This window comes from Bombyx mori, chromosome 28 (assembly GCF_030269925.1).
Source record: "Bombyx mori chromosome 28, ASM3026992v2".
Classification (NCBI taxonomy): domain Eukaryota; kingdom Metazoa; phylum Arthropoda; class Insecta; order Lepidoptera; family Bombycidae; genus Bombyx; species Bombyx mori.
In genome coordinates this window covers 9,902,411-9,929,967 of record NC_085134.1, presented here as the reverse complement: position 1 = coordinate 9,929,967, position 27,557 = coordinate 9,902,411, and the positions used below count along the sequence as shown (strand labels likewise).

At 38.2% G+C, this 27,557-nt stretch overlaps 1 protein-coding gene and 1 long non-coding RNA gene across 2 annotated transcripts in view; both read right to left on the bottom strand.

Moving 5' to 3' along the window:
* LOC101741760 (insulin gene enhancer protein ISL-1) overlaps positions 1–27,557 on the bottom strand; it is a 72,795-nt gene that overhangs the window by 9,252 nt on the left and 35,986 nt on the right. Inside the window, exons 2-5 of the mRNA XM_038021137.2 lie at positions 15,795–15,984; positions 6,680–6,810; positions 6,010–6,077; positions 5,450–5,555 (exon numbers count right to left, since the gene is read on the bottom strand). Of these exons, the coding sequence (XP_037877065.1) occupies positions 5,450–5,555; positions 6,010–6,077; positions 6,680–6,810; positions 15,795–15,984 (495 nt within the window). The remainder of the gene's footprint in view (positions 1–5,449; positions 5,556–6,009; positions 6,078–6,679; positions 6,811–15,794; positions 15,985–27,557) is intronic.
* Positions 1,370–2,656, bottom strand: LOC134201622 (uncharacterized). The gene is made up of 2 exons (XR_009976991.1): positions 2,457–2,656; positions 1,370–2,258 (listed from the first exon to the last, which is right to left on the bottom strand). It is a non-coding gene; the product is annotated as an uncharacterized LOC134201622 (long non-coding RNA).

Genomic DNA, 27,557 nt, shown 5'->3' with positions numbered 1-27,557 from the left:
AAGATCCGGCGAGAAACTTAGTGTGTCTGTGTCTGTGGATTAATTAATGCTGTTTTCGCAATGACCGTATAAAATGCAAGGGCTGACATTAACGGACTAAGCACTGCGGCAGTAGATTTCTCTGTTCGCAGATTCAATTGTACATAGCTCTATCATGGGTTAGTGATGTCAATAATCTGTGTATGCACCAGGTCACGTTACTAAATTTATAAGGAGTATCACTGTACGCAATGGGGAGGGTGCGGCGGCCGTTGTAACTAGGTATACTTGAAACTTATATCTCCAGCCGGGTGGCGCATTTACGTTGTGGATGTCTATGGGCCCCAGTAACCACTTTGAAAGTCGTCATGGCCTAAAGGATAAGACGTCCGGTGCATTCGATCTAGCGATGCACCGGTGTTAGAATCCAGCAGGCGGGTACCAATTTTTCTAATGAAATATGTACTTAACAAATGTTCAGGATTGACTTCCACGGTGAAGTGATAACATCGTGTAATAAAAATCAAACCCGCAACATGATAATTTGCGTAATTACTGGTGGTAGGACCTCATGTGAGTCCTCACGGGTAGGTACCACCACCCCGCCTATTTCAGCAACCGTGAAGCATCAATGCGTTTCGGTTTAAAGGGTGGTGCAGCCATTGTAACTATACTGAGACCTTGGAACTTATATCTCACTCAAGGTGGGTGGCGCATTTACGTTGTAGATGTCTATGGGCTCCAGTAACCACTTAACATCAGGTGGGCTGTGAGCTCGTCCACCAATCAAAGCAATAAATAACAAAAAATCTTACAGTTGTATGTCTCTTAATTTTGTGGATTATGTTCATAATTGTTATTTACATCTGCTTCTTAATGAAGACATTAAATTATATATTTTAATTAAGACAGCATCCGAAAAACGTTGCGGCTTTAGCTAGTGATATAATAAATCACCTCCGATATATCTGTACCCCCACAGACACAGCCCACTGAGTTTCTCGCCGGATTTTCTCAGTGGGTCGCGTTTCCGATCCGGTGGTAGATTCTGCGACGCACGGCTCTTGCTAGGGCTCGTCTTAGCAACGTCGTCAGGTTTGAGCCCCGTGAGCTCACCTACTAGTTAAGGTTACGCTGAAATAGCCTCTCAAGGCTATCAGCATAGGCAGGGAAAAAAATTACCTATCTGTGCCGGACATATCTCCGGACAAAAAGAGTGTGTGACTCGTAGAACTCTTCATAGATTTTAACCAAACTTTTAATTACGATAAAAACAACTGACACTCCCTTCGATCAATAATAGTACTAGATTAAGGATCAGGAACAAAAATAAGACGCTCCAGTGGCCAGGTTTGCAGACACGAAAACATCTTCATTTCTTAGAAAAAAGTTTAATAATGTTAACGACTTCAGTTTATTATAAACCTTAATACTTAAACATAAAGTTTAATTACCATTGCAAAATATATGTATTTAGGTCCTTTCGTCAGAAAAAGAATATTATGGAATAAATTTAAAATGTCACTTGAACATAAAAAGTCATCAGTACAAAAATATTTATTCTAAAATGATACTTAAAGCCTAATTTATAAGGTTAAAAATATTTGTTTAAAATTTCGTGCTTATTGTATTGTGGAACTAGATGTAGTTCTTGGTATCACATTTCAATGCTCAGAACACAGTAAGTATTGAAAGACATAGAGTTGCAGAATATACATATTTGTTTTAGGTTTGTTTTGTATGGTCGCAACTATTTTTGACCGATTCAAAAAAGTAGTAGATAATATTTTACATTGCCGCTATTACAACAAATAGGTGATAAAAAATAAAATTGAATAAAGTAAAAAAAATATGAAAGGAAACACGAAACATGTTTTCCACGTATTCTTTATACAGAAGTAATTAAAACAATAATGTAGGTTTAATTACCTTTAAACAGATTCAGTTTGTTATAAAGCTGTCTTTTAGAAGTCATTTTTATATGAGCGGTTTCTTTTTTACAAATATAATGTAATCTTATATCAATGAATTTTTCTATAATCAGTTTAATTTAGGCTTATTTTATGGCTGTGTTCGTTTCCCCCAGAAAACAAATCCTTTTCAGCATATACGCTTAAAATATTTACACATACATATAAAGTTTTTTTAATACTTTTTTGCATTGATTTGCCACCACCATTGAACAATTCTAGAATTTTTATAAGGGTTTTATATTTCTTCTCTTTCTTTCGCGACAATATATATCCATTGTGCACAGCGACAAGGGGCTACTAGGAAATCTACAAACAAAAATAACATTATAAAATAACAAAACTACTCTATGCATTCCCTGTCCAAGAATAGGTGATGTTTGTTACAATAGTTGGTGCCTTGTTGCAAACATTGGCCAAACAATTACAATATTCGTAAATTGTGTTTTATTTACAATATAATTGTGTTTATTATTTTGTGAAAAACACTTAATAATATAAATTTACCAAAAAAAGATATTCCTTCCAAAACCTTGGTGTTACGGTGGTTTTTTACTCAGTTTTTGAACGCGCATTGCAGCGTTTTGACGTCTTAGTGTTGGCTATGATTGGACCGTACTAATTTGAAATAAGACCACAAATTTATTTGTGGTCTTATTTTTCGGGCCGTTTTTGAAGCGCTAATCGCGAATCTAGTAGTATTATTGATCGAAGGACACTCCAGTCGGCCGAATCAAAGGCGGGCGGCGTCTTTGTCGGCTCACATCAAAGCGTTATTGATGCAATCACGGCACGATCGCGAAACGATTATCGATAGGTACTCGAATGTTCGGATGTGTATCGATATTTTGATAACGGCGCTAATCAGTGATGTTCGATAATATGACAAATATACTTAGATACAGATATTACGAGACGATTTGAAAATATAAATAGGTTGTGGTGTGAACTTTTTATTGGTGTAGTAGACAGAGATGCTAGCGGTCAACGCGGTGATAGGTCGCCAGACGCCGCCGCAGAAGATGAGAGATGAGTTTGAGTAAAACAATATTTCAATATAAAATCTATTGAGTCATCATTATACCTTAGTAGTGTATCGTTGCAACCGAAAGATAACCAAATGAATTTACAAGACTTTCTGTCATTATAATATTAATAGTTGACCCGGCAGACTTCGTAGTGCAGTCAATCCATAAATAAAATACCTAAGCTATTGTATAAAATAAACTTAAAAGAAACAAAAGGAATCCGTCCGACGGGGGACACATCAAAGGAAAAATATAAATAAAATTGTTATTTTTCTTTAATTCCGAGCATTGTCATATTTATCTACCTTTTAAATCTTCTCTGGACTTCCAAAAATAATTCAACACCAAAATTAGCCAAATCGGTACGGCCGTTCTCGAGTTTTAGTGTGACTAACGAACAGCAATTCATTTTTATATATATAGATATCACACATATCACGCACTTAAACAGTCGACGTTGCTAATACAACCAAACTGTCCACAAAAGTTTCGTTCAAAAATCGCCCGTGATAGCGAAAACAAAACCTTAAAGGTCTCCCGCTGTATGTCCCGTGAGAAACAAATAATTTACGCAATTAAAACTACTCTTACTGCATTTTTTTTATGAAGTAAGAATTACTGGGGGCCCGAAGGCCTTTCCAGATTCACCAGGACAGGTGGGCGAGCAAAAGCTCAGCCAGGAGCGATGGGATTTGCTAACAGCTGCCCGAGCGCCTCCAAAGGAGACCTAACAACGCGCAACTGCTTCGCGAATGAATCTACTACCGAATCGGAATCGCGATCCGCTGAGAAGATCCGGCGAGAAACGGGCTGATGATATGAATTAGGTACTTTTACAGCTACGGTTTGCAAATATGCCTACAGTGGATTGTTCTATTTGGTACTTCGACTTACGAATTTCACGGCCACAGATAAGAATAAGATTTGCCTAATTTTAAATAGTCGCTAAAGAGAAAAAAGTTAATCCTAGATATGCTATTCGAGGTAAGATGCTTGGCCCTTATCTAACACATCGACGCTTGAAAGGCAAACACGACTAAGCGACAATAACTGCTTTGTACATAAATGATAGGCAATAACCATATTCGATGCGCAAAAAATATATATTTCTAGGTCTATTAAAGTCATTTCAATCATACAGCTACTAGCTAGATTCTACTACAGCTAGATTCGTTAAAATAAATTTTGTGTTCAGGTATTTCAACTTTAAATTAGTCTACTGTAAAGTTCACGCATTGTCGCTTAGTCACGTTTGCCTTTCAAGCGTCGACATGGTTTCTTCGTATCGCGATGATGAAAAAACCAAGTTAAACAAACTGTCAGATTTCAAGATAATGTTAGTTCCTTCGGTGTCAAAAAATATAGACGCGTGAATGTCAACAAATAATTTCATCATTAGCTGGTAGTTAGAAGAATCTATATTATTATATTAAATACGTGAAGCAAAAACTTTGTATCCCTTTTTACGAAAATTGCGCGGACGGAGGAGTATGAAATTTTCCTCACTTATAGAGAATATAGAGAAGAAGTGCACAATGCTAATATTTTTTTAAACTAATGCATAAAAGATACATTAAATCAATAAAGAAAACATCACACACACTACCATGTATTTGACACACACACATATTATATACTCTTTGCTTATTATCAAACTTTTGTTATTGCTTAAAGTGTGTAGTCAAATTGAGAATAGGTTAGTATTGGACCATAATAATGTTGAAACTTATAGTTTCAATTAATTATAGTCGAATTTCGACTACTGTGGGACCACTAGTATATATAAAAATGTCGACAGTTTATTCATGAATGTAACCAAAAATGTAGCCACAGCTCGCGATAACCAAAGAAAATAATCTTGTACGTCGAGTTTTAATAAGTTACACCCGGGACAACTAAACTGTAATTTTTCAGACAGTATGTCGTATTTCAGTTGTAATTACCTAATTATTTCTAATTCTAATTACCAAAATATATATATAAATAAACAAAGATTTACGGGTATTGTAATTTTTTTTTCCTGCCTATTCTCTGATAACCTAATGGGTTATTTCAGCTACGCCCGGACGAGCAGGTGAGCTTACGGGCTCAACCTAAGAGAATATGCTAACACTAGCCCTAGCAAGAGATCAATGCGTCGTAGAATCTATCACCGGATTGGAATCGCGATCCATTATAAAAATCCGGCGAGAAACTCAATGGGCAAGTATTGTAAACTCACACGGATATGTACCACCGTTCTGTCTAAGCACATCTGACTCGCTTTCCAGCCACACTCATTTATATAATAAAAATATTGATAACTGATTTTTTTTTCAATCACTTGCGAATTTCACGTTGATTTTGATTGTATTCTGCTTTTAAAGATGTTGTAGCGAAGACTACTCGATCTGGTAACCAAATCTCGCAGCGAATATAATCGGCAGTTAACAGATAATGCCTTCAACATAGTAACGGGGGGACTTCACTCACCTGACATAGACCCCAGCTCATGGGGATGATGCGAGTTATTGTTACTTAGCGTCGTATTATTGTTGCTCTCGGCATTATTACTACTCCCGCCGCTCGTGTTCGCGCTCTGCAGAAACAAAATCACAATTTTACTTAACGAAGCAGATATAAAACTGACCCATTCAACCGTCAACTTTAACGGATTCATCAGAGCATGGGCGGCATCGTTGTCTCTGTACCAGCGAATTGCAATGACCAATCATTTACTGGTGGTAGGATGACCGAGCGGTGAGCCCGCATGGGTAGGTACCACCATCCTGCATATTTCTGCCGTGAAGTAAATGCGTTTTGGTTTGAAGGGTGAGGTAGCCGTGGTACTGTAAAACTGAGATCTTGGAACTCTTGTCTCAAGTTGGGTGGCGGTATTTATGTTGTGTATGTCGGTAACCATTTAACACGAAATGAGCCCATTATCTAAGCAATAAAAATATATATTAACGCAACTGGAGTCGCATTTAAAAACTACTTAGCAACAGCTATCAACATTCGAAGCGAAGTTAGTTGCTCAAAATCGGTATTACCTTTTCTAAAACATCGTGATCTTCTCTACAATAGAGCGCTCCGCCTTCTCGCAACGCGAATTCGTCACCTAGAATGTGGACTTGAATTAGAGCCTCGAAAGATGAGGTCCAAGTGTCTCTGTGCTGCGGCAGAAACCAAACCGGATCCAGCATCAGATATGACCCAGGTAAGTTCGAAACGTCCAAATTAATATAATTACAATAAAGAATGGGGTATTAAACTGTAAGTATAGTTCTATTTATATCTAAGATTCTTGACAACTGATGAAAATCCTTTACAGGTTTTTGATTGCCAACCAGTCAGCGTCTTTCGATGTTATTCGAGGTACAAATGTGCTTATGTATTCTCGTGTCACAAGAGAATCGAGTTTGGGCCGTTGGTTTTAGGGCATATGACAATCCTTTACAGGCTTTTGATTGCCAATCAGTCAGCGTCTTTCGATGTTATTCGAAGTACAAATGTGCTTATGTAGTCATGTCACAACAGAATAGAGCTTGGGTCGTTGGTTTTAGGGCATATGACAATCCTTTACAGGCTTTTGATTGCCAATCAGTCAGCGTCTTTCCATGTTATTCGAAGTACAAATGTGCTTATGTAGTCATGTCACAACAAGGGCCGTTAGTTTTAGGGCATAGGCATACTGGCCTGGAGCCAGTCAAGAATGCTTACCAGGTATAAGTTGTCGGGCACAAGCGCAGCATCTAAAACAATCTATGTGGTATATCTTCGTCTTGGCACGCATCACGAAGTCGTTTTTACTGAAGGACGCGCCGCATTTGTCGCATTTCGTGCCGAATAATCTGAGGACAAATGGCGATATAAATTACTTAACTGATTACGCTACTTTGTGGTGTATTTATGATAGATTACTGGTGGCAGGACCTCTTGTGAGTCCGCGCGGGTAGGTACCGGACGTCTTATTCTTTAGGCCACGATGACTTCCACGGTGAATTAATAATGTCGTCTAATAAAAATGTACATTATCCGAAAAATTAAACTTTGCGAAATTACTGATAGTAAGACGTCTTGTGAGCCTGCACCGGTAGGTACCACCGCCCTGCCTATTTCTGCCGTGAAACAGTAATGCGTTTCGGTCTGAAGGGTAGTGCAGCCGTTGTAACTATACTTGGGATCTTAGAACTTATATCTCAAGGTGGGTGGCGCATTTCCGTTGTAGATGTCTATAGGCTCCAGTAACCACTTAACACCAGGTTTTTTTTATTTTTTTTTATTTTTTTTGTTGCCCTTGTAGGCAGACGAGCATACGGCCCACCTGATGGTGAGTGGTTACCGTCGCCCATGGACTTCAGCAATGCCAGGGGCAGAGCCAAGCCGCTGCCTACCGCTTCTCCGGTGGGCTGTGAGCTCGTTCATCCATCTAAGTAATAAAAAAAAAAGATTGCGAGTACACGAGAGCCTGGTAGTAAGTGGTTAAAAGTCCACGGATACAACGATAAAGGCACAGTCGATTTCTACCGAAAATATACCGGGGATGCGAATTGATGGTTGATGGCAAACCGCTATGGAATCGATAATCCAAACGGCCAATCTAGTTATTGCTGGTATATTTATAGACGCGTGGCCTAAAATAGCACTATCCTATATCCCATGGGTGTTCAAAAGGCGGCTAAAACGTTCACCTGGTAATGAGTGTTCTCTGTTTGCTAATTATGCCGCCGTCCTGCGGGTACCGATTGCTATTTACGGTATAGTCAATACATATTGTCATATTGAAGGGCGGTGCAGCCGTTGTAACTATACTGAGACCTTAGAACTTATATCTCAAGGTGGGTGGCGCATTTACGTCGTAGATGTCTATGGGCTCCAGTAACCACTTAATAACAGGTGGGTTATGAGCTCGTACACCCATCCCGGAATCCTGATCACGCAGGAGCAATTCACCATCGTCGCCCTAGACACGTCCTTACGAATCAATCAGATCTAATAACCTTTGCATTAGATGCCTTCAGCTCTAATACTAGGGGCAGGCTTAGGGACCCCGGTAACCGTACTCGTCGAACTCGACAAAGAGGTCGACGTGCAACCTAACCCATGCATCAGCCCGCTGAGTTTCTCGCCGGATCTTCTCAGCGGGTCGCGATTCCGATCCGGTAGTAGATTCATTGGCGAAACAATTGCTCTTGAGTTGTTAGGTCTCCTTCGGAGGCGCTCGGGCAGTTGTTAGCAAATCCCACCCCTCTTGGCTGAGCCTTTGCTCGCCCACCTGTCCTGGTGAAACTGGAAAGGCCTTCGGGCCACCAGTAAACTTTCAATCATAAAAAAAAAAAAAAAAATTAAAAAAAAAAAAAAGATTGACTTCCACGGTGAAGGAATAATGCCGTGTAATAAAAATCAAACTCGCAAAATTAAAATTTGCGTAATTACTGGTGGTAGGACCTCTTGTGAGTCCGCACGAGTAGGTACCAACGCCCCGCCTATTTCTGCCGTGAAGCAGTATTGCGTTTCGGTCTGAAGGGTGGGGCAGCCGTTGTAACTATACTGAGACCTCCTAGAACTCATATCTCAAGGTAGGCGGCGGCATTTACGCTATAGATGTCTATGGGCTCGGGTAACTATTTAACATCCGGTGGGCTGTGAACTCGTCCACTCATCAATGCAATAAAAAAAGTCAGTAATGCCAGGGTAACAGATGACCTACCGCCACTGAAGCCGTTTGAAGGGTGGTCTTTCAAAAGCCTTTAAACAAAACTATTGAGGTTTTCAACTCGTGTTTCGAGGTGTGACCGCTTTAAAACAGATGGGCTTGTATAAAAATCTATTTCATTATTTTATTTACCAAACCTAATGACATTCTAAAACGCCTCTATTTTATTGCTAGATTTACAGCTCACACTAATTTACCGACTACATTCCTTCAGACATTATGATGGTAACGCCGTCGCCCACCTTTAGATATAAGATGGACGTGTCAATTTCTATATATTAATACGTGAAGCAAAAACTTTGTATACCTTTTTACGAAAATTGCGCGGACGGAGTAGTATGAAATTTTTCACACTTATAGAGAATATAGAGAAGAAGTGCACAATGCTAATATTTTTTTAAACTAATGCATAAAAGATACATTAAATCAATAAAGAAAACATTACACACACTACATACCATGTATTTGACGCACACACGCATGCATACTATTTATTGTCAAACTTTTGTTCTTGACGTCTGTTGTCAAATTGAGATTAAATATTGTTTGTCTTTGTTAATATTTTTTATAGTGTAGTCTTGGCGAAATTTGTGATTAAAGAAGTATAAAATACAATCATAATAGTGTATAAACTTATAATTCCAATTAATTATAGTCGAATTTCGACTACTGCGGGACCTCTAGTTACTATAATAAGTCTGTCCTAACATGTACTTAGTCTATGCAACCGATGATCAATGTTAATAAATAAAAAAGAAAACAAATGCGACTACTTTAAAAAAAAAAAAATATCCAATCGTGAAAGGCACCCCGAATGCCGCCCGAAAAGCAAACTGTAACCCCCAAAATATCTTTTAAAAGCTCGTGCTAAGTGCAAGCTCCGGTGTCAATGACCCCTGCCCAACCCCCGGGCAATTTTACTAAAAGCCTCGCCTATAGATAGGCTGTGGTTATGTTTAGCGGTACTACTGGCTTTGTGATATGCAAACCTCGTTATTATATGGCAGGTGGATTGAATCGAACTATGCCTTTTTATTGTTTTAATAGGCAAACGAAGAAGCGACCATACGGCCTACGTTATGATCACCAATATTCATGAACATCAACAATGAACAATCATCAAAACTGCTGTCTTTTTTTCTATAAATACTTCTTATAAATACTAGATTAGACTACTTAATTATCTATCATATTTTTAGTATTCTAAGCAATAAAAAAAATAATGTATCAACGTACACAATGTTTAATTAGACAACGCAAGAAACTGTAATTTATTAATGATTTCTCCACTATTTAATGGATGTTATTATACATAAAACCTTCCTCTTCAATCACTCTATCTATTAAAAAAAAACGCATCAAAATCCGTTGCGTAGTTTTAAAGATTTAAGCATGCATAGGGATACATAGGGATATAGGGACAAAGAAAGTGACTTTGTTTTATACTATGTGGTAAAGTTGCATTTGTAGTGAATCATCAATCTATATACAACGTTCGTAATAGTAAAAAAAAATGTTAACACAATTTTTGCATGTTTCAGTTTTGGCGGGCTTTCCGTCTTCCTACCACAGACTAATAAAACTGTTCGTAATCTGCAACTAATATAATTCTAATGTGCAACTTAAATGTAAGGAACGCTATTAATAATGTAAAATCAATAATGAATGAATCAAACTCCGACAAAAATTACGAGTCATCTTGAATATGTGCTTTTAAGCAAAAAAAAATACGCTCTTATAGAAAACCAAACTAAAAATAGAAAATAAATTTATTGTAAAAATAGGCTTCGGGTCAATAGTTATAAATATTTTATTGACAGATATGAGTAGAAGGATTATATAATAATATGATAATATCTTAAAAAGCAGCCCGAGCTTTTTTTTGCAATCAATTTATTGTTTATTTTTAGTTGGATTTTCTATTAAAACCGTGTTTTTTAGTTTTTCCATACTATTACTTATTAAATACGGTGTAACAACTAAATATCAATAATAAGGTATTACTTTGTACAGCGATTGAGTTAAAAAAGTTTTTTTTATTGCTTAGATGGGTGGACGAGCTCATAGCCCACCTGGTGTTAAGTGGTTACCGGAGCCCATAGACATCTACAACGTAAATGCGCCACCCAACTTGAGATATAAGTTCTAAGGTCTCTCAGTATGGTTACAACGGCTGCCCCATCCTTCAAACCGAAACGCATTATTGCTTCACGGCAGAAAGAGGCAGGGTGGTGGTACCTACCCGTGCGGACTCACAAGAGGTCCTACCACCAGTAATTTACTTACACAAATTATAATTTTGCGGGTTTTGATTTTTATTACACCTTCACCGTGGAAGTCAATCGTGAACATATTTTGTTAAGTACTAAGTAAAATGGGAGCTAGTCCCAAAAAAAATATCGCTAATCTTGATTTCTTAAATTTTTTTATTGCATAGATTATCCTTGGTACGGCCTAAGACGTATGCCTATGTTTATTTTCGAACAATTCCTCACACCAACCCTGCAGACCTACGTTTTATATATTCCCGAGCAAACCTACGGACGGAACCAGTAGGTAACAGCTTGGCGCCGTCAGAACTAAATAAACAGCTTGATAAGCGATAAGGATTCTATGTAAATATTAAGTTATCGTTATGATCGTTCTTTAAATTCGCAATGATCAAGAAAATATCTTAATGACCTTAATGATAAATAAGATCATAATGATAGATAATGTTTTTGAAGGTTTAACTATTTATATCTGACATGGGCTGCGTCGTCTTTGGCATTTTTCTTTTAAAGTACGGGGAAATCCCCTCCGATGCTTATGTGTTATTTAACCTCTTTAGAAGGTTATACAGGACTTATCATGGATAGGCCTCATGTTAGATTCCTACGGAGTAAGAGTTTTTGTTAAATATATTTGACTTTTGGGCTTTAGACGTTATGTGTGCTTAGTGCGAGTTTTTAACGTTCTCGATAGCGTAAAAGTTAACGCAATAACGGAATCGGAACGTGAGTGTTGAGCTGACGGCTGATAGAAGAGAATGGAAGAGTAAAATTATGTGTGCCGACCCCACCTAGTGGGATAAGGTGAAGAAAAAGATGAAGAAGAAAAGTATGGAATCGGAATGTTTGGCTACGTTTGTCGCTAGAGGCGGTATTCTAACTGTATACAAATTTGAGTTGATTTTTACGCTATCAAGAACGACGCACACGAACACGCAAAAAGACGCACTAAGCACACTGGTATCTGAGTGTCTATCAATAACCCTTAAAAAATCCTTGCATCGATAGAAGGAATTTCATTTCATTTTAATAACAATCGACCGAGATCTTCGCTATACTATTTGGCTCTGTCAGGAAGGAACTTCTGTCACCCCCCCTCAATCAAACCAGGTTTGGAAAAAAATAGTAGTGACCAGAAAGTAATTTCGGATCCTCCCGATCCACTAAAGGTGCTTTTATGTACCTCAAGCACCGGCCATCGTTCTCGTCGAACCCGCCGCTTGCGACGAAGGGCTCGACGAGTAAATTAACCCTCAGACAAAGCCCACTGAGTGTCTCGCCGGATCTTCTCAATGGGTCGCGTTTCCGATCTGGTGGTAGATTCTGCGAAGCACGGCTCTTGCCGGCTTCGGCACGGCACGGCTCAGGGTTCGTGTTAGCAACGTCATCAGGTTTAAGCCCCATGAGCTCACCTACTAGTTAAGGTTACGCTGACATAGCCTCTCAAGGCTATCAGCTTAGGTAGGAAAAAACAGTGTCCAGAAATGGTAAATTTCCAAAAGCGACGGTGATCAATCAGGCGAAAAGAAACCTATAATCATTCTCTTTTAAATCGCCCTCAAATCACGCTTCAGGAAACTCCGTCAGCCCCCGTTCTCTCTTTTAACAGATCAATTTTGTACGTAAATATTGTAACCGTATAGTCTGGGAGAGTTTCGTGTTACGGCTAATTGACGCAGGACGGGTCGCCGACTGTCGTTCATGACTTACACTATAATGACATGGACCTACTGTCTACACGCTGTAGATCACGACATGGTATTTATATATGTATTCGTTTTGTTATTGCAACGAAGCTTACGCTCGATTTGATGTTAATTTGTTGTTGTATCCTAAGATATCACAGAGTGGCACGTCATTTCGGATCCTCCCGATCCACTAACCGTGCTTTTAGGTACCCCAAGCACCGGTCATCGTTCTTGCGGCGAAGGGCTCAACGAGTAAATAAACCCACAGACACAGCCCACTGAGTTTCTCGCCGGATCTTCTCAGTGAGTCGCGTTTCCGATCCGGTGGTAGATTCTGCGAAGCACGGCTCTTGCTAGCTTGCTAGGGTTAGTGTTAGCAACGTCATCAGGTTTGAGCCCCGTGAGCTCACCTACTAATTCGGCGAATTTAGAATAACCCCTCGAGGTTACTGGAACAGGTAGGAAAAAAAAAACCGATTGGCTTGGACTTAGTCGAGGACTAAATAGAGTTGCAGTACATCTTCTCGACTGAAGAAAGAATGAGACCCAATTTTGCGGAATGAGAATAAAGTTGGTTGGGGAGAGTAGAAGGTGGTGTTTTGATGAAATGTTACTAACGAACATCTAACCCATAGACACAGCCCAGTGAGTTTCTCGCCGGATCTTCTTAGTGGGTCGCATTGCCGATCCAGTGGTGGATTCAGCGAAGCACTGCTCTTGCTAGGGCTAGTGTTAGCTAATTCTCTCAGGTTGAGCCCGTGAGCTCATCTATCCTACCGGGTGTAGCTGGCATAGCCTCTTAAGCTGCCAGCGATTAAGTCGGGGTACCACTCATCACTTTTAATTATTATCCTCATAATCCTCTCGCAGGTCTGCTGGAGGAGATTTCTTAAAGAAATAAGCAGTGCCTTTGTACATAATTTTCGTATTACTCTGTACTATGTCTTCTTTTTTGTGTGTACATAAATAAAATAAATAGGGGAAAAAAAGAACACGAAGTTCGCTGTGACCTCTGCCATTACTGAAGTCCATGGGCTAGAGTAACAACTTTCCGTCAGCTCAGCCGATAGCTCATCTATCTTCTAAACAAAACAGACTAAACGTATCCTGATTGTTCATAACAAAATATACAAAACAAATACAGTAACATCCTTAGGAAGTTGCGATGAAGATATTGTTTACTTTTTTCATCCGTCTCATAATTGACTTTTGTTCATTGTTAATTTTATTGTAGTGTTTAGATAATGTGAACGCTTATAGGTCGGTGAGGAAGTCCGGTGTGTCGGTCGATTGTGTGGAGAATCATGATACTTATGTTTGTGAGAAACGTAAGTACCCAACTGCTGATGGGAGAGAAATATTTGTTCGGCAAAATATTTTTTTTTTTCTTCATATAATTGAGTCGTCTATTATCAAAGGTGGCAATCTGTGCATTTGGACAAAAAATTTTTATTGATATGTCAATACAGATTTATTTGAATATAATCGTCTCCTTCAAAGAATACGGTTTAAAACCTGCATTAAATAAAGGTTAATAGTTAACCTGTTATTTATCTAAGATGTCGTTCCGAAGAGTTTTGTGACTGCCAATGGAATACAAAGTCAATAATTCGTTTTTCTGATTTACCAATCATTGTCCAAAAGTCAGATTGCCGCCTTTGATAATAGTCGACTCAATTAATGCATTTAAATACAGTCTTTACAGATACACGTACATAATTTCAGATCCAATGAATCTGTTGATGTTCGGAAATTTTTATTAATGTCTGTATTGTTTTGTGCTTAATCTATAACAAGGATTATCGAACTGAGATTGTTTGAGGTGACGTTTTTTTTAAAATAAGCTTTAGAGATGTTTATTTGAACCTTCAATGTAACCAATGAAATCGCATTTTTAAAATCAACGAAGATTTGACAATCAAGAAACATTAGCTGCCGTCAAAAAGACTATTTGCATTCCCGAATACAAAAATAAAGGTATTCACGTAATGTTTGTTTATCGATACGAAAGAAAAATGTAATCGAAAACCCGCTTATCCGGCCCGGTGTAAACGGAAACAAACACAGCACTGAGGGATCGGGTTCCCGCCGCCCGCCGCGCTGTCATTCTGACGTTTGTTTTGGCGCCAAAATACATAATGCTCAGTCGAAGCCGTTTGTTTTCTCTTCGCCACATCAGAAAATACGAAACCAAATTTTATTGCGGCCGCAATCGAATCGGGAAGCCTGAACTCGCCTTTATTTTAACGTCGTAAGAGCGTTTGGTATTAGGCGTAATTTTTGACAGCTGTCATATGTTATTCTGCGCCCGGTAATATTATATTTTGGCCGCGCTAGATGGAAGGGTGAAAAGATAAACAGATGAGAGTTATTTTAGTGAATTTGTATAGAAAGAGGCGCCGGCGCGATGTTTGATTGACATTCGGTTATGATTTTTTTTTTATTTCGTTTCGTGCAATGAATGTTTTAGCTTGTAAGTTCTAAAATAGTTCTATTAGTAATTTTGTTTTAAACACGATCTACTTAAATAGATTTCGATCGTTTATTAGTTAATGTTTTATAGACATTGTAAGAGTTATTTTTGGAATGTTTAAGTGCGTACCTCCATTAAAATCTAGAGTAATAAAAATTAAGTGAAGCTAGAATAGTTTAGGTGATAAAACTGTTTGTTCGTTGTAGATCATCGTAAGTATTTTGTAATTTAAACTTTCATTATTCTTTCTAAAATATAAACAGGGTTCAATTTTCCGAGGCTTAAGAAGTCTGTTTCATTGTCGGACCACGTATTTGAATGTAGGAACTATCAAAATACCTACTACTGAAAAAATTGTCGATCATTGCTAGTGTAAGAAGGGTTGGTTTATCCTAAGCATTTACATTTACAATACTATACATAATTTAAAATAATCATAATATCATAATAATGTTATTGTCATGTAGTAGTATATTAATATAAAATTTAATTTTAACTTTGGCGATAGTGTACAGACTCCTTTCAGAGTTAGCGGCTAAGAGTAGACAACTATGTAGTAACTAGGTAATATATCTAGTATTTTTATTAATCAAAGCTTTTTGTCGAACGTGATTAATCCGGTGATAAATCGCAATTGGTATTCTGTATTCTGACGGAAATTGACCTAACAGCTTAATAAGTCACTTACCTAGTATAATCTCTTTTGCAATAAGTCTTTCCGTCTCTAACGAAGCACGTGCAGGATTCGTCGAGGAACTGCCGGCATTCCTGACACTTTAGGCAGGCCGCGTGCCACTCCAAGTCAGGGGCCACCCGGAGGATGTACTGGTCGTGGATCTGACCTCCGCAGCCGACGCACAACGAGAGCCGGAGCTTTTCTGTAGACGAAAACCTCGATTAGTGGTTTGCGTGACCTTCAATCCAAGTAAAGTGGTATGATTCTTCATGGGAAGTAGAAGACAAAGCCAGTTCCCGTGTAGAGGGAGAGGAACGATCTATCTAAATCTAGATAGAGAAGGTAACACATGCGATGAGTGGACGAGCTAAATATTATTTATATATTTTTTTCTACCTAAGCTGATGATGGTCTTGAGAGACCATTTCTCCGTAACCTTAACATGTAAGAGAGCTCATGGGGCTCAAACCTGACGACGTTGCTAACACTAACCCTAATAAAAGCAGTGTTTCGTAGAATCTACCACCGGATCGGAAACGCGACCCACTGAAAAGATCCGGCGAGAAACTCAGTGGCTCTATGGGTTAATTTACTCGTCGAGCCCTTCGTCGTTAGCGACAGGTTCGGCGAGGACGGTAACCGGTGCTTGAGGTACCTAAAAGCACCGTTAGTGGATATCGGGAGGATCCGAAATGACGTGTCAGCTACGAGCTAAAGATATCAGAAGCTAAATATCAAAACTATGAGACATGAAGTCGGAGTTCTATTTCCGTCTTTAAAACCAGAATTATTTACATATGTAAAGAAAAACCTTTATCGTTTAAAACCTTTAAAACTCTTTAGTTTTAAAAAAGATTTTTCATAGACGGAATCACTCATCTGTCTGTCATTCAGTGAAAACAAAATTTAGTTTTCTATAGTTTAATAATACTGTTTAATGTTTTACATTATTTTTAAAAGTGATTAAGGGCTTTAAATGTTGTTTTCTTATTATATCACAGACAACCCAATTAAGCCTTTTATTGTTTAATAATTCTAAAGTATTCCATATCATTATATTACACATATATTATATATAATATAACTATAAACATATATGAGATCGTCAGCGCAAAAGTGACCTAAGCTTACCATAGTTAGTATGGAGGCAATTAGGTTTGAATTTTCATGAATTTGAATTTGAGTAAGCAAAAAAACAATACGCCCAAAAATAATGTTTACAAAGCTATCTGCTATCTATGGGTGAAACTATGGATAAGTCGGATTTGTATAAAAAATTTTGATATTTTAAATAAATTCGAATATACGTCATAATATAAGCTTGAATATAAAAAAATATTGTGGGCTAGGCCACTTTTGCGCTGATGGCCTCATATATGGGTAAGTTTTCGGCAGTCATAGGCAGCACGATCATACCCTTACGAGTTTAAAATATACCAACATTGGTTATTACGCAAAATTAGAAGTGCTCTTCAAGTTTCATTGAATTACATTGAGGTGTAGCGAGCTTCCACTACCCGGGTGACGTGGGAAGGGAAGGAAGGGTGGGAAGGGAGTGGCTAACATTACAAAACTTGAGGCCGTAGCGTTGAGGGCTTTTTGATTTTAAACTGGTAAAGCTCAGCCATGTTTGCTGAAACTACACACACGCCACCTGTCGTACATTAAATATACTATAACAGAGACTGCCAAACAATCGCCAACTAATCTTTATAACAATCTAATGGCTTAGAAACATATAGGAGAGAAAAACATTCAGTTTTATTTACATAGATTTATTAGGGGCTGCGACCTATTACTGAATATTTCCTTCCTAAATTCATCCGTAGTACTTGTTGGAAGGTACATGTTATCCTAGCTCAGCCCATTTGACTGGTGATTGTGTGACATTTGACCATTTAAAAAATGTGATTTTAAAACATGAGGTATCATCACAGTAGCTTTTTTTTATTGCTTAGATGGTGGACGAGCTCACAGCCCTCCTGGTGTAAGTGGTTACTGTAGCCCATAGACATCCATAACGTAAATGCGCCACCCACCTTGAGATATAAGTTCTAAGGTCTCAATTATAGTTACAACGGCTGCCCCACCCTTCAAACCGAAACGCATTACTGCTTCACGGCAGAAATAGGCAGGGTGGTGGTACCTACCCGTGCGGACTCACAAGAGGTCCTACCACCAGTAATAACGTACGTATTTCATTAGAAAAATTGGTACTCGCCTGGGATTCGAACACCGTTGCATCGCTCAACACGAATGCACCGGACGTCTTATCCGTTAGGCCACGACGACTTCTATTATCTAGTCATTGGACATTTGACAAAAAGGTTTCACGGCAGATATAGGCAAGTGGATAATGCTAATTTTTGCTGGAGCTAAATTAGATTGGTCCAGGTGAGAAGCAATCAATCTTGCAGAACCGTTAATATAAACATAAGTATCTTTTTGTTTTTTTTTTTTCAAAAATCATTTACGAGAACTTCAGTGATACAGCCGTCGCGAAACGTGCTGAGTCACATCACGAAACATGAATTATGAATAAATTAATGTTGTCGGATCGGGCTCAATCGATATCGTCTGTAGGCGTGGTCGAGGTCCCGCCCAGTCTGGTGCTCACGGAAATACGGTGGCCTCTTTCACTCGTTACGTCTCTTTTACGCTTGAAAAATATATTACGGGCAATGAAAATAGTTGAAAATTATTGTTATGCTATTTTTTTTTGTACCAGTTATTTATTTGACCGACTTTCGAATTTACATAGTATTGATATTATTTAACAATTGTAATCGATAAGTTTGATTTCTCTTAGCGAAGCTGAGTATCAGTTCTGTTAGTAGGTCCAATTTTATGACCTATTTATTTATTTATTTAGACACACCAACAGCAATACACACAAAACATTCAAGCTTAAAATTAACATGTATAAAATTAAGTACTGGTATGTAAGCCAGTTACAGGCATGTACAGCAATCTCTTGTAACTCACTGTGACATGTTACAGCAATTTTACAAAAAGCGGAGAAATAGGTTAAATTTAAATGTTAACAGTACGACGTAAAAAAAAAACCTATTGGTTAGTTGTCCTGCTATAAGGTCTAAGGATCTAAGCTCCTTTGACAACATTCGCCAATAATAATACTCTTTAAACCGAAACTCAAGATTGCTTTAACAATAGTGATTCTTCAAACTGTCCTGATTGATGACTTTTAATGGCGTAAATTGGATGACTTAATGCCCTATCAAGTGAATAGATAAAGTAGTCCATGAACAAAAGAAAGCCAATACACAATTTGAGATTTCTTTTTATACTTCTTATAATGCCAATCTCTTACCGGAGGCTGGATGAGAGCGATTTTCTTTTTGTGCCATAGCGCAAAATTTCCAATAAGGTTGTGTGACATATCATTATGAAAGAGTTGTTGATTCGAGTACCTTAGGTCTTCTATTCGGGTTAAAGATATTTTTTATTCTCAAAAGAATTACATAAATTCACTTAAATGAGAACAATAAAATAGTTATAATTAATTTAGATCGTGCAGTACATGACAATAATTTATGGTAACAACATGCGGTGCTATGACAATATATTTAACAAAAACTATAAAGATTATTATTTTCTTAAAATGTATAAAGAGGGTAGATTACCACAGAAGCAAGGTAAGTACAACGATCGCCTCGACCAGCCGCCAGCCGCTCGGTGGCGGGTAGATATTGGCGCCACAAGGAGCTAGTTCGCATGGATGTGGCATTGGTAAAATGTTTGCAGGTTGTTAGTTTCGTTGTTTTTTCATTTCATGGTTTAATTATTATTTGTTTATTATTTGTTTTGATACATTGTATGATTTTATGTGTATTGCATGATTGAGTTTTGTGTAAGTATGTAGAATTAAGATTAACAAATAATATTATGTAGTATGTTTACAATAGTTTTCTTAGGTTTATTGTAAGGTATTTTTTAACTTGTGAGAACAATGTGTACACCCTTATCGATAGACTTCAGGACGCACTTGAGCTCATCAAACTTTCCCGGCTTAACAATGCTGCGTACATTGGCGTAGAGAAAGCTGAGAGATGGGTAGAACGTTTCAATTTGTGAGTAGTCGTTTGTAATCTGGTATGATATGTTCTCAATTTGTAAGATTCCTATTCTGGTGCTAGATTGTTTGTTGCCGGCGCAGAGTTTTTTGGTAAGGATTCTACTATTGCTGGTTCTCCTTTTACATATTTAATAGAAATATTAGCTTCGCCATTCGAAATTCGATTTTCAAGTTCTTGTTTCAGGATTTGTAAGGTTTCTCTCTGATGTGGAGTTTGATCACTGTATATCTTGACGTTAGCAGCTGCCATGTTATTTCGGTTTCTATTGGGATTTTAATGCTATGTTTATCACAGATTTGTTAAGAAAGTCAGGGTTTGCTCTTTTCTAAATATAAGTACATATGTGATACACAAAATTCAGAAGAGATTATTAAATTAGCACATACATATAAAACAGTTTTTTTTTATTGTTTAAGATAGGTGGATGAGCTCACAGCCCACCTGGTGTTAAGTGGTTACTGGAGCCCATATACGTCTACAACGTAAATGCGCCACCCACCTTGAGATATAAGTTCTAAGGTCTCAGTATAGTTACAAATAACTATACTGAGATATAAAGCAGATAACTTGAGTTAGAAGAAACAGGTCTTCCCGAGCACCACAAGATCACCATCTTCTTTATTCTTCACGCAGGACACGACTACAATAGTGACGTATTATCATATTCTCAAGATTTTTTACCACATCTCCACTCAGTCAGTGAGCGGGATAATATTTTGGACTCTCTGAAGCCATGTGAATCGAGATTTCAAAGGCGGCTAGCTTTTTGCCAACAAATTGAACACATCAGCTTTTCTTAGGACTTGCTAAGCCTGCGTTCGTTCACCGCGCGTTTGCATAAATCATTAATTTCCGTGTTCAATGCGAGTTTTTTTCTTTCTTTATTCCTTACATGGGTGGACGAGCTCACAGCCCACCTGGTGTTAAGTAGTTACTGGAGCCCATAGACATCTATAACGTAAATTCGCCACCCACCTTGAGATATAAGTTCTAAGGTCATAATATAGTTACAACGGCTACCCCACCCTTCAAAGCGAAACGCATTACTGCTTCATGGCAGAAATAGCCAGGGTGGTGGTACCTTACCCGTGCGGACTCACAAGAGGTCCTACCACTAGTAGAAATTTATTTTCTATTTTTTAGTTAGATTTTCTATTTATTAGTTTTATTATTTTTATTCTATTTAGTTTTTTTAAACTATTATTTAATTTTATTTTTTGAGCTGAATTTAAATTTTTTTAATATATTTTTTTAATTAATGGATTGGAATCGGTCCTTAATAATTATGCCAAATTTCCGTTAAGTTAATCCGACGTAAAAATTAATCCGACGTTTTGAAGGGGGTCAAAATCATGTTCAAAGATTCCGTTACATACTAACATACATACGTCTGAAGCTAATAAAAGCGTATTAAAAACCACATGTTTAACTTAAAGATCAACGTAACTTGTGTGTTAGTTTTGTCTAATAATTTAGAAATATATCCAGATAGACTGATGAGCATATATTCTTTTGAGGCTTGCGTTGAAGCGGGATAGGGATATTTTTCGAACAGACCACTTATACGCCCGATTTGAAATTTGACGATGTTGATTTAATGTAGATGCGAATGACCTGACATGGCCAAATACAAACCAAGATCACGGGAAACGCAGTGAGCGTAACGGGACGGTTTCATACCATAAATCTGAAGTTTATATTAATAGAATTTTTGACACTGACCTACCTTTCTTCTTCCTTATCCCACATTATGTGACGTCTGACGTCAAGCCTTCTTGGGTCATATGTGTACTAGTACATCTATATACGTGAAGCAAAAACTTTGTATTACTTATAGAGAATATAGAGAAGAAGTGCACAACGCTAATATTTTTTTTAAATAATGCATAAAAAATACATTAAATCAATAAAGAAAGCATTACACACACTACCATGTATTTGACGCACACACGCATGCATACTATTTATTTACTGTCAAACTTTTGTTCTTGACGTCTGTGGTCAAATTGAGAATAGATTAAATATTGTTTGTCTTTATTAATATTTTTCTATAGTGTAGTCTTGGCGAAATTTGTGATTATAGAAGTATAAAATACAATCATTATAGTATACAAACTTACAATTCCAATTAATGATAGTCGAATTTCGACTACTGCCGGACTACTAGTATATCCAATTTTATCACTGAACTGGTCCTGAGGTAAAATGAAGTATATCCGATGCATTTATATATTGAACACGAATGTAATGCAATTGTAAGAAGAAGCAGAAGGTAAAAATATAAACAAACTTTCATTCTTAAAATTACGAATCGAACGAATAAGTTTTTGTGGCTTCGGAACGCGTTTAAGAAATGTTTTTTATTAGTTTACGCTGTCAAAAGAGTCGATCCATTGAACTTACGAGCATAAAATAGATAAAAATAATAATTTATTAACGATTTATTATTAAAAACACATCGATGTGTCCAATAAATTAGACGAAGGTGAGTTTTTCTGCCGTAAACCATTCGCTCGTTCCGATTCGGGGACTGGAAATACTGTTATTGAAATGCAATTTCGACTTCCGCTCTTGTCTCACAGCGGGCGAAGTTCACTTTGTGGTGCTTATAGACTTCGACAGCTGATTTACGCCAGGTGAGTTAGTTAAACTACATCAAATATACATTACTGGTGGTAGGACCTCTTGTGAGTCCGCACGGGTAGGTACCACCACCCCGCCTATTTCTGCCGTGAAGCAGTAATGCGTTTCGGCTTGAAGGGTGGGGCAGCCGTTGTAACTATACTTGAGCCCTTAGAACTTATCTCGAAATGGGTGGCGCATTTACGTTGTAGATGTCTATGGGCTCCAGTAACCACTTAACACCAGGTGGGCTGAGCTCGTCCACTTACCTAAGCAATAAAAAAAAAAACATTAAAAAAATTGTATTTACATAAAATATGGCCTACAGAAATCGTCGTGGCCTAGAGGATAAGATGCCCGGTGCATTCCTATTGAGTGATGCAACGGTGTTCGAATCCTGCAGGCGGGTACCAATTTTTCTAATAAAATACGTACCAAATGTTCACGATTGACTTCCACGGTGAAGGAATAACGTCGTGTAATAAAAATCAAACCCGAAAATTTTTAAATCGCGTAATTACTGGTGGTAGGACGTCTTGTGAGAACGCACGGGTAGGTACCACCCCCCTGCCTATTTGTTTCTGAGTTTCTCGCTGGATCTTCTCAGTTGGTCGCGGTTACGATCCGGTGGTAGATTCTGCGAAGCAATGCTCTTGCTAGGGATAGTGCTAGCAATTCTCTTAGGTTCTCTTAGGTAGGCCCGTGAGCTCACCCGCCAGTCCGTGCGAAGTTGGAATAACTCTTTAGGTTATTACCAACGCTTAGGCAAAAAAACAAAACCTTGAAACTTATTAACCGAATACAATGTGAGTTGAAAAAAAAAAACATTAAAAAACCTATCAAATTTGAAATTTATTAAACTGAGTTAATTAAGATTCATAAATAAAACTAATTAGGGCCGTACACACCTATTAAAACAAAGTTTTAATTGTTTTGCTTTATTGCATCTCGGTTAACGTCGTCCGATCGTAAAGAAGTTTGGTGCACTTTTGCATTTACTGTCTGTTATGTACAGTTTCAATTAGTTTTTGAGTTGGATTCCGTATAGAATATAATAAAACTGAGAGCTGGAGCTATCGTTCAGTATAAGACTCCACAAGAGTCGCTGGTAGCAGCGTGATAGTAATGTTATACATTGATAGAGAGAGTTCAACCCACAGGCACAACCCTCTGAGTTACTCGCCGGATCTTCTCAGTGGGTCGCATTTCCGATCCGGTGGTAGATTCTGCGAAGCGCTGCTCTTGCTAGGGCCGGTGTTAGCAACACTCCGATTTGAGCCCCGTGAGCTCACCTAAAAAGCTTCTCAACGCTATCAGCATAGGTAGGAGAAAAAAGAAGATAGTTTGATTTCAGATTGCTAATTTAACTGCAAGTATTGAATAGCTACCAACATAATTGTTTCACAACAATGAGTATCATTGATGAGAGTATTCATATTTTTTCAACGGTTTTTCAAAGGTCATATGTAAGTAACGCATAGTCTGTTCGTCAGCTTCATAAAATCTGATGCATTTTGAACTTTATTTCTAAAACTTTTTACTAAAAATTACTCATAAAAACCGAGAGCTTGCGGGGAAAAGGCTTGTAGTTTCAAATTTCACTTTGGGATTGAGAAGCGAAGGATATGCGTCCTAGCTTAATATGGTCATTTCGCTCACAAAACTATTCGCTGACATTCTTAAAATGTTAATAACTCTCCTCTCTCCTAATTTTTATGTTTATTAAAATATACGAAATATGCACAGACAGACCTTTATTGGTGGTAGCACCTCTTGGGAGGCCGCACGGGTAGGTACCACCACCCTGGCTATTTCTGCCGTGAAGCAGTAATGCGTTTCGCTTTGAAGGATGGGGCGGCCGTTGTAGCTATAGTGAGACCTTAGAACTCATATTTCAGGGTGGGTGGCGGCACTTTCGTTTTAGATGTCAATGGGCTCCGGTAACTTAACACAGGTGGGTTGTGAGCTTGTCCACCCATCTAAGCACTCACAGTTGTTTATTTACCTATAATACACTTAAAAATAGTTAATTATTATAACTATGGTGACACATTTTGAGTATTTGATGGTACCCAAAAGTGTCATGGCCGAATGGTTGGGAATCACTGACTTATCATCATATCATCACATTGTTTAATTTACCCAGCAAGACAATGGTGCGGTTGCAACATACGATACTTATTTAACCCGTGCACTGCCTTGTAGGTCACGGGTGCCCTACGCGGCGTACTGAAGTACTTATATCGATTTCCGTTACTAAATTCCTGGATTGTCTTTTTTTTCCCTACCTAAGCTGATAGTTTTGAGAGGCTATTTCAGGGTAACTTTAACTAGTAGGTGAGCTCACGGGGCTCAAACCGGAGTGATGCAACAAGAGCAGTGCTCCGCAGAATCTACCACCGGATCGGAAACGCGACCCACTGAGAAAATCCAGCGAGAAACTCAGTGGGCTGTGACTACGGGTTAATTCGCTCGTCGAGCCCTTCGTCGCAATCGACGGGTTCGACGAGGACGGTGATCGGTGCTTGTGGAACCTAAAAGCACCGTTAATGGATCGGGAGGATCCGTAATGACGTGTTTTGGGCGACGTCGACTGTTTACCATTCGGTCTGCAGGATTGGATATGGCATTGTCTTTGCCTTCTTTTGTTTGTTAATGTATGCTTTAGTCCTTAAAGGTCTCTTAGAAATAGATTTATACTCAGTATCTTCGGATTCGTCTTTCCCAGAGTCTATTAAATATTCCGGCACCTTTGTAACAAAAACGGACATAATTACTTTAACGCGTCACGTAGGATTCCGGTGACTTACTTGGCAGTTTCTCGTATTTCTGCGTGCTGTAATAAATAGAATTAGGGCATAGCTTAACGCACATTTACTTCTAATTGGCAGCCAGATAGATGATTGTACAAAATCTTAAATCTCACCTGCTTATGCGTTGATATCAAAAACATATTCCGAAGAAACTTCGATTCGCTCTGTTTGAAAGGCTGATCACTCATTATTGTCTCAATAGAACGATTCGGATGGAAGTTAAGGGACCAATTACTCAGTACACCATGCTGGAAATTAGTGATCTATATGGCAGTCAATGGGTTAATTTATAATCAAAATTCGACTGTTCGTTTCATGGTTACGTCATTAAAAAAAGATGTGTGGTGTCGTGGGACACCGGATAGGAACGAAGTTCCTTATTGTAAAAATATAAGTTTTAAGTTCTATTCGAGGTATAAAGAAAATAAAACTGGAGGTTTCGCAACAACCCACGGTCATTCGGTAACGTGCGAACTTATTGTGGTACACTTCATTCACGGTTGTTTGCATAAGAGTTAGTGTATTGCGAAAACGAACGCTCTGAGATCGTGGTCAAGGAATGATAAAAAAATATGTAATTTTTTGTACGTTATTATAAAGTTAATTTGTCCACTGTGTGCAATACTAATTTGTACGTTATTACAAAGTTAAGTCGTCCACTGTGTGCAATACTAATAAAAATATTACGTTACGGACGTTTTTTCCGGGAAAGGGGGGTACCCTCCGCATCGTCCCATAAGGAGCTTCGTTCCAAAAACGTCTTTCAAACAAACAGGACCCTAAATTGAATGAACAGTTTCTTTGCGCGCAAAGCTAAAGTGCATTTTGATAATTAAACGGTCGTATGGTCCTTTCATTGTTTTTTTGATGGTCTTCACGGTCGTTAATCACGTAAAGGACGAACAGAACTTTATCAAGATTAATAAAATTAATGAGAAAATGCGAAATTAACTTCATGGAATATTTCGCACGAATACATTCTGATTTACGTACATTGTTACTGGTGGTGGGACCTCTTGTGAGTCCGCACGGGTAGGTACCACCACCCGGCCTGTTTCTGCCGTGAAGCAGCGTTTCGGGTTTGAAGGGTGGGGCAGCCGTTGAACTATACTTGAGATCTTAGAACTTATATCTTAGGGTGTGTGGCGCATTAGCATTAAATAGGCAGGGCGGTGGGCACCTACCCATGCGGACTCACAAGAGGTTATACCACCACTAAATCCTGAAAGAAAAACTTACCATTATTTGTGCCATCAAGTGGTGCTTGCAGACAAAAGCTTTACCACGAGATTAAGTTTATTTTAAAATATTTAGAGGCCAACTAATTTCGGATCGCCTTAAAATAATTACGGCCACATTCGAAAGGTACGTGTTTAAGACATATCTTTAGCTACCCCCGCCCTGGTCGGTCGTGAAGATAAAGTGAGATACGTGTATCGCGGTGTCTTTGTACGTGCCGACTTTGGAGTGCCGCCTCTGATTTCTGTTATTGGATCTAGGGTTGGCACGTCGAACGCGCCACAGAATTTCGGAGAGTTCTTTTTAATTTGTACTTTTTGTTGTATTTTTTTTGTGTACTGGTGGTAGGACCACTTGTGAGTCCGCGCGGATAGGTACCATCGCCCTGCCTATTTCTGCCGTGAAGCAGTAATGCGTTTCGGCTTGAAGGGTGGGGCAGCCGTTGTAACTATACTGAGACTTTAGAACTTGTATCTCAAGGTGGGTGGCGCATTTACGTTGTAGATGTCTATGGGCTCCAGTAACCATTTAACACCAGATGGGCTGTGATCTCGTCCACCCATCTAAGCAATAAATAAAAAAATAAAAAAAAAAATTCTTCATTTACATAATTGGGAAGAGAGGGTTGATATGAAGCTTTATCATCTCTTAGATAAAAGCCTTGGTGTAATTATCGCTCAATATTTCTAATATACATTTAATGAAATGGAGTATTTCAGAATGAATAAACAATAAAGGACTTAATTGTGTTTTCTGTGATATAATAAGAAAACAACATATAAAGCTCTTAATGTCTTTTAGAATTAATATTTTAAACAGTATTATTATACTATAAAAAACTGAATTCTCTTTCCACCCAATGACAGACAGATGAGTGATTCCGTCTAAAAAAATATTTTTTTAAACTAAAGGTTTTTGAATGATAAAGGTTTTTCTTTACATACATTTGTGAAATGACTCAAGCGCCATCTATTGTACGCATATACTAATTAGCCTATTAATGG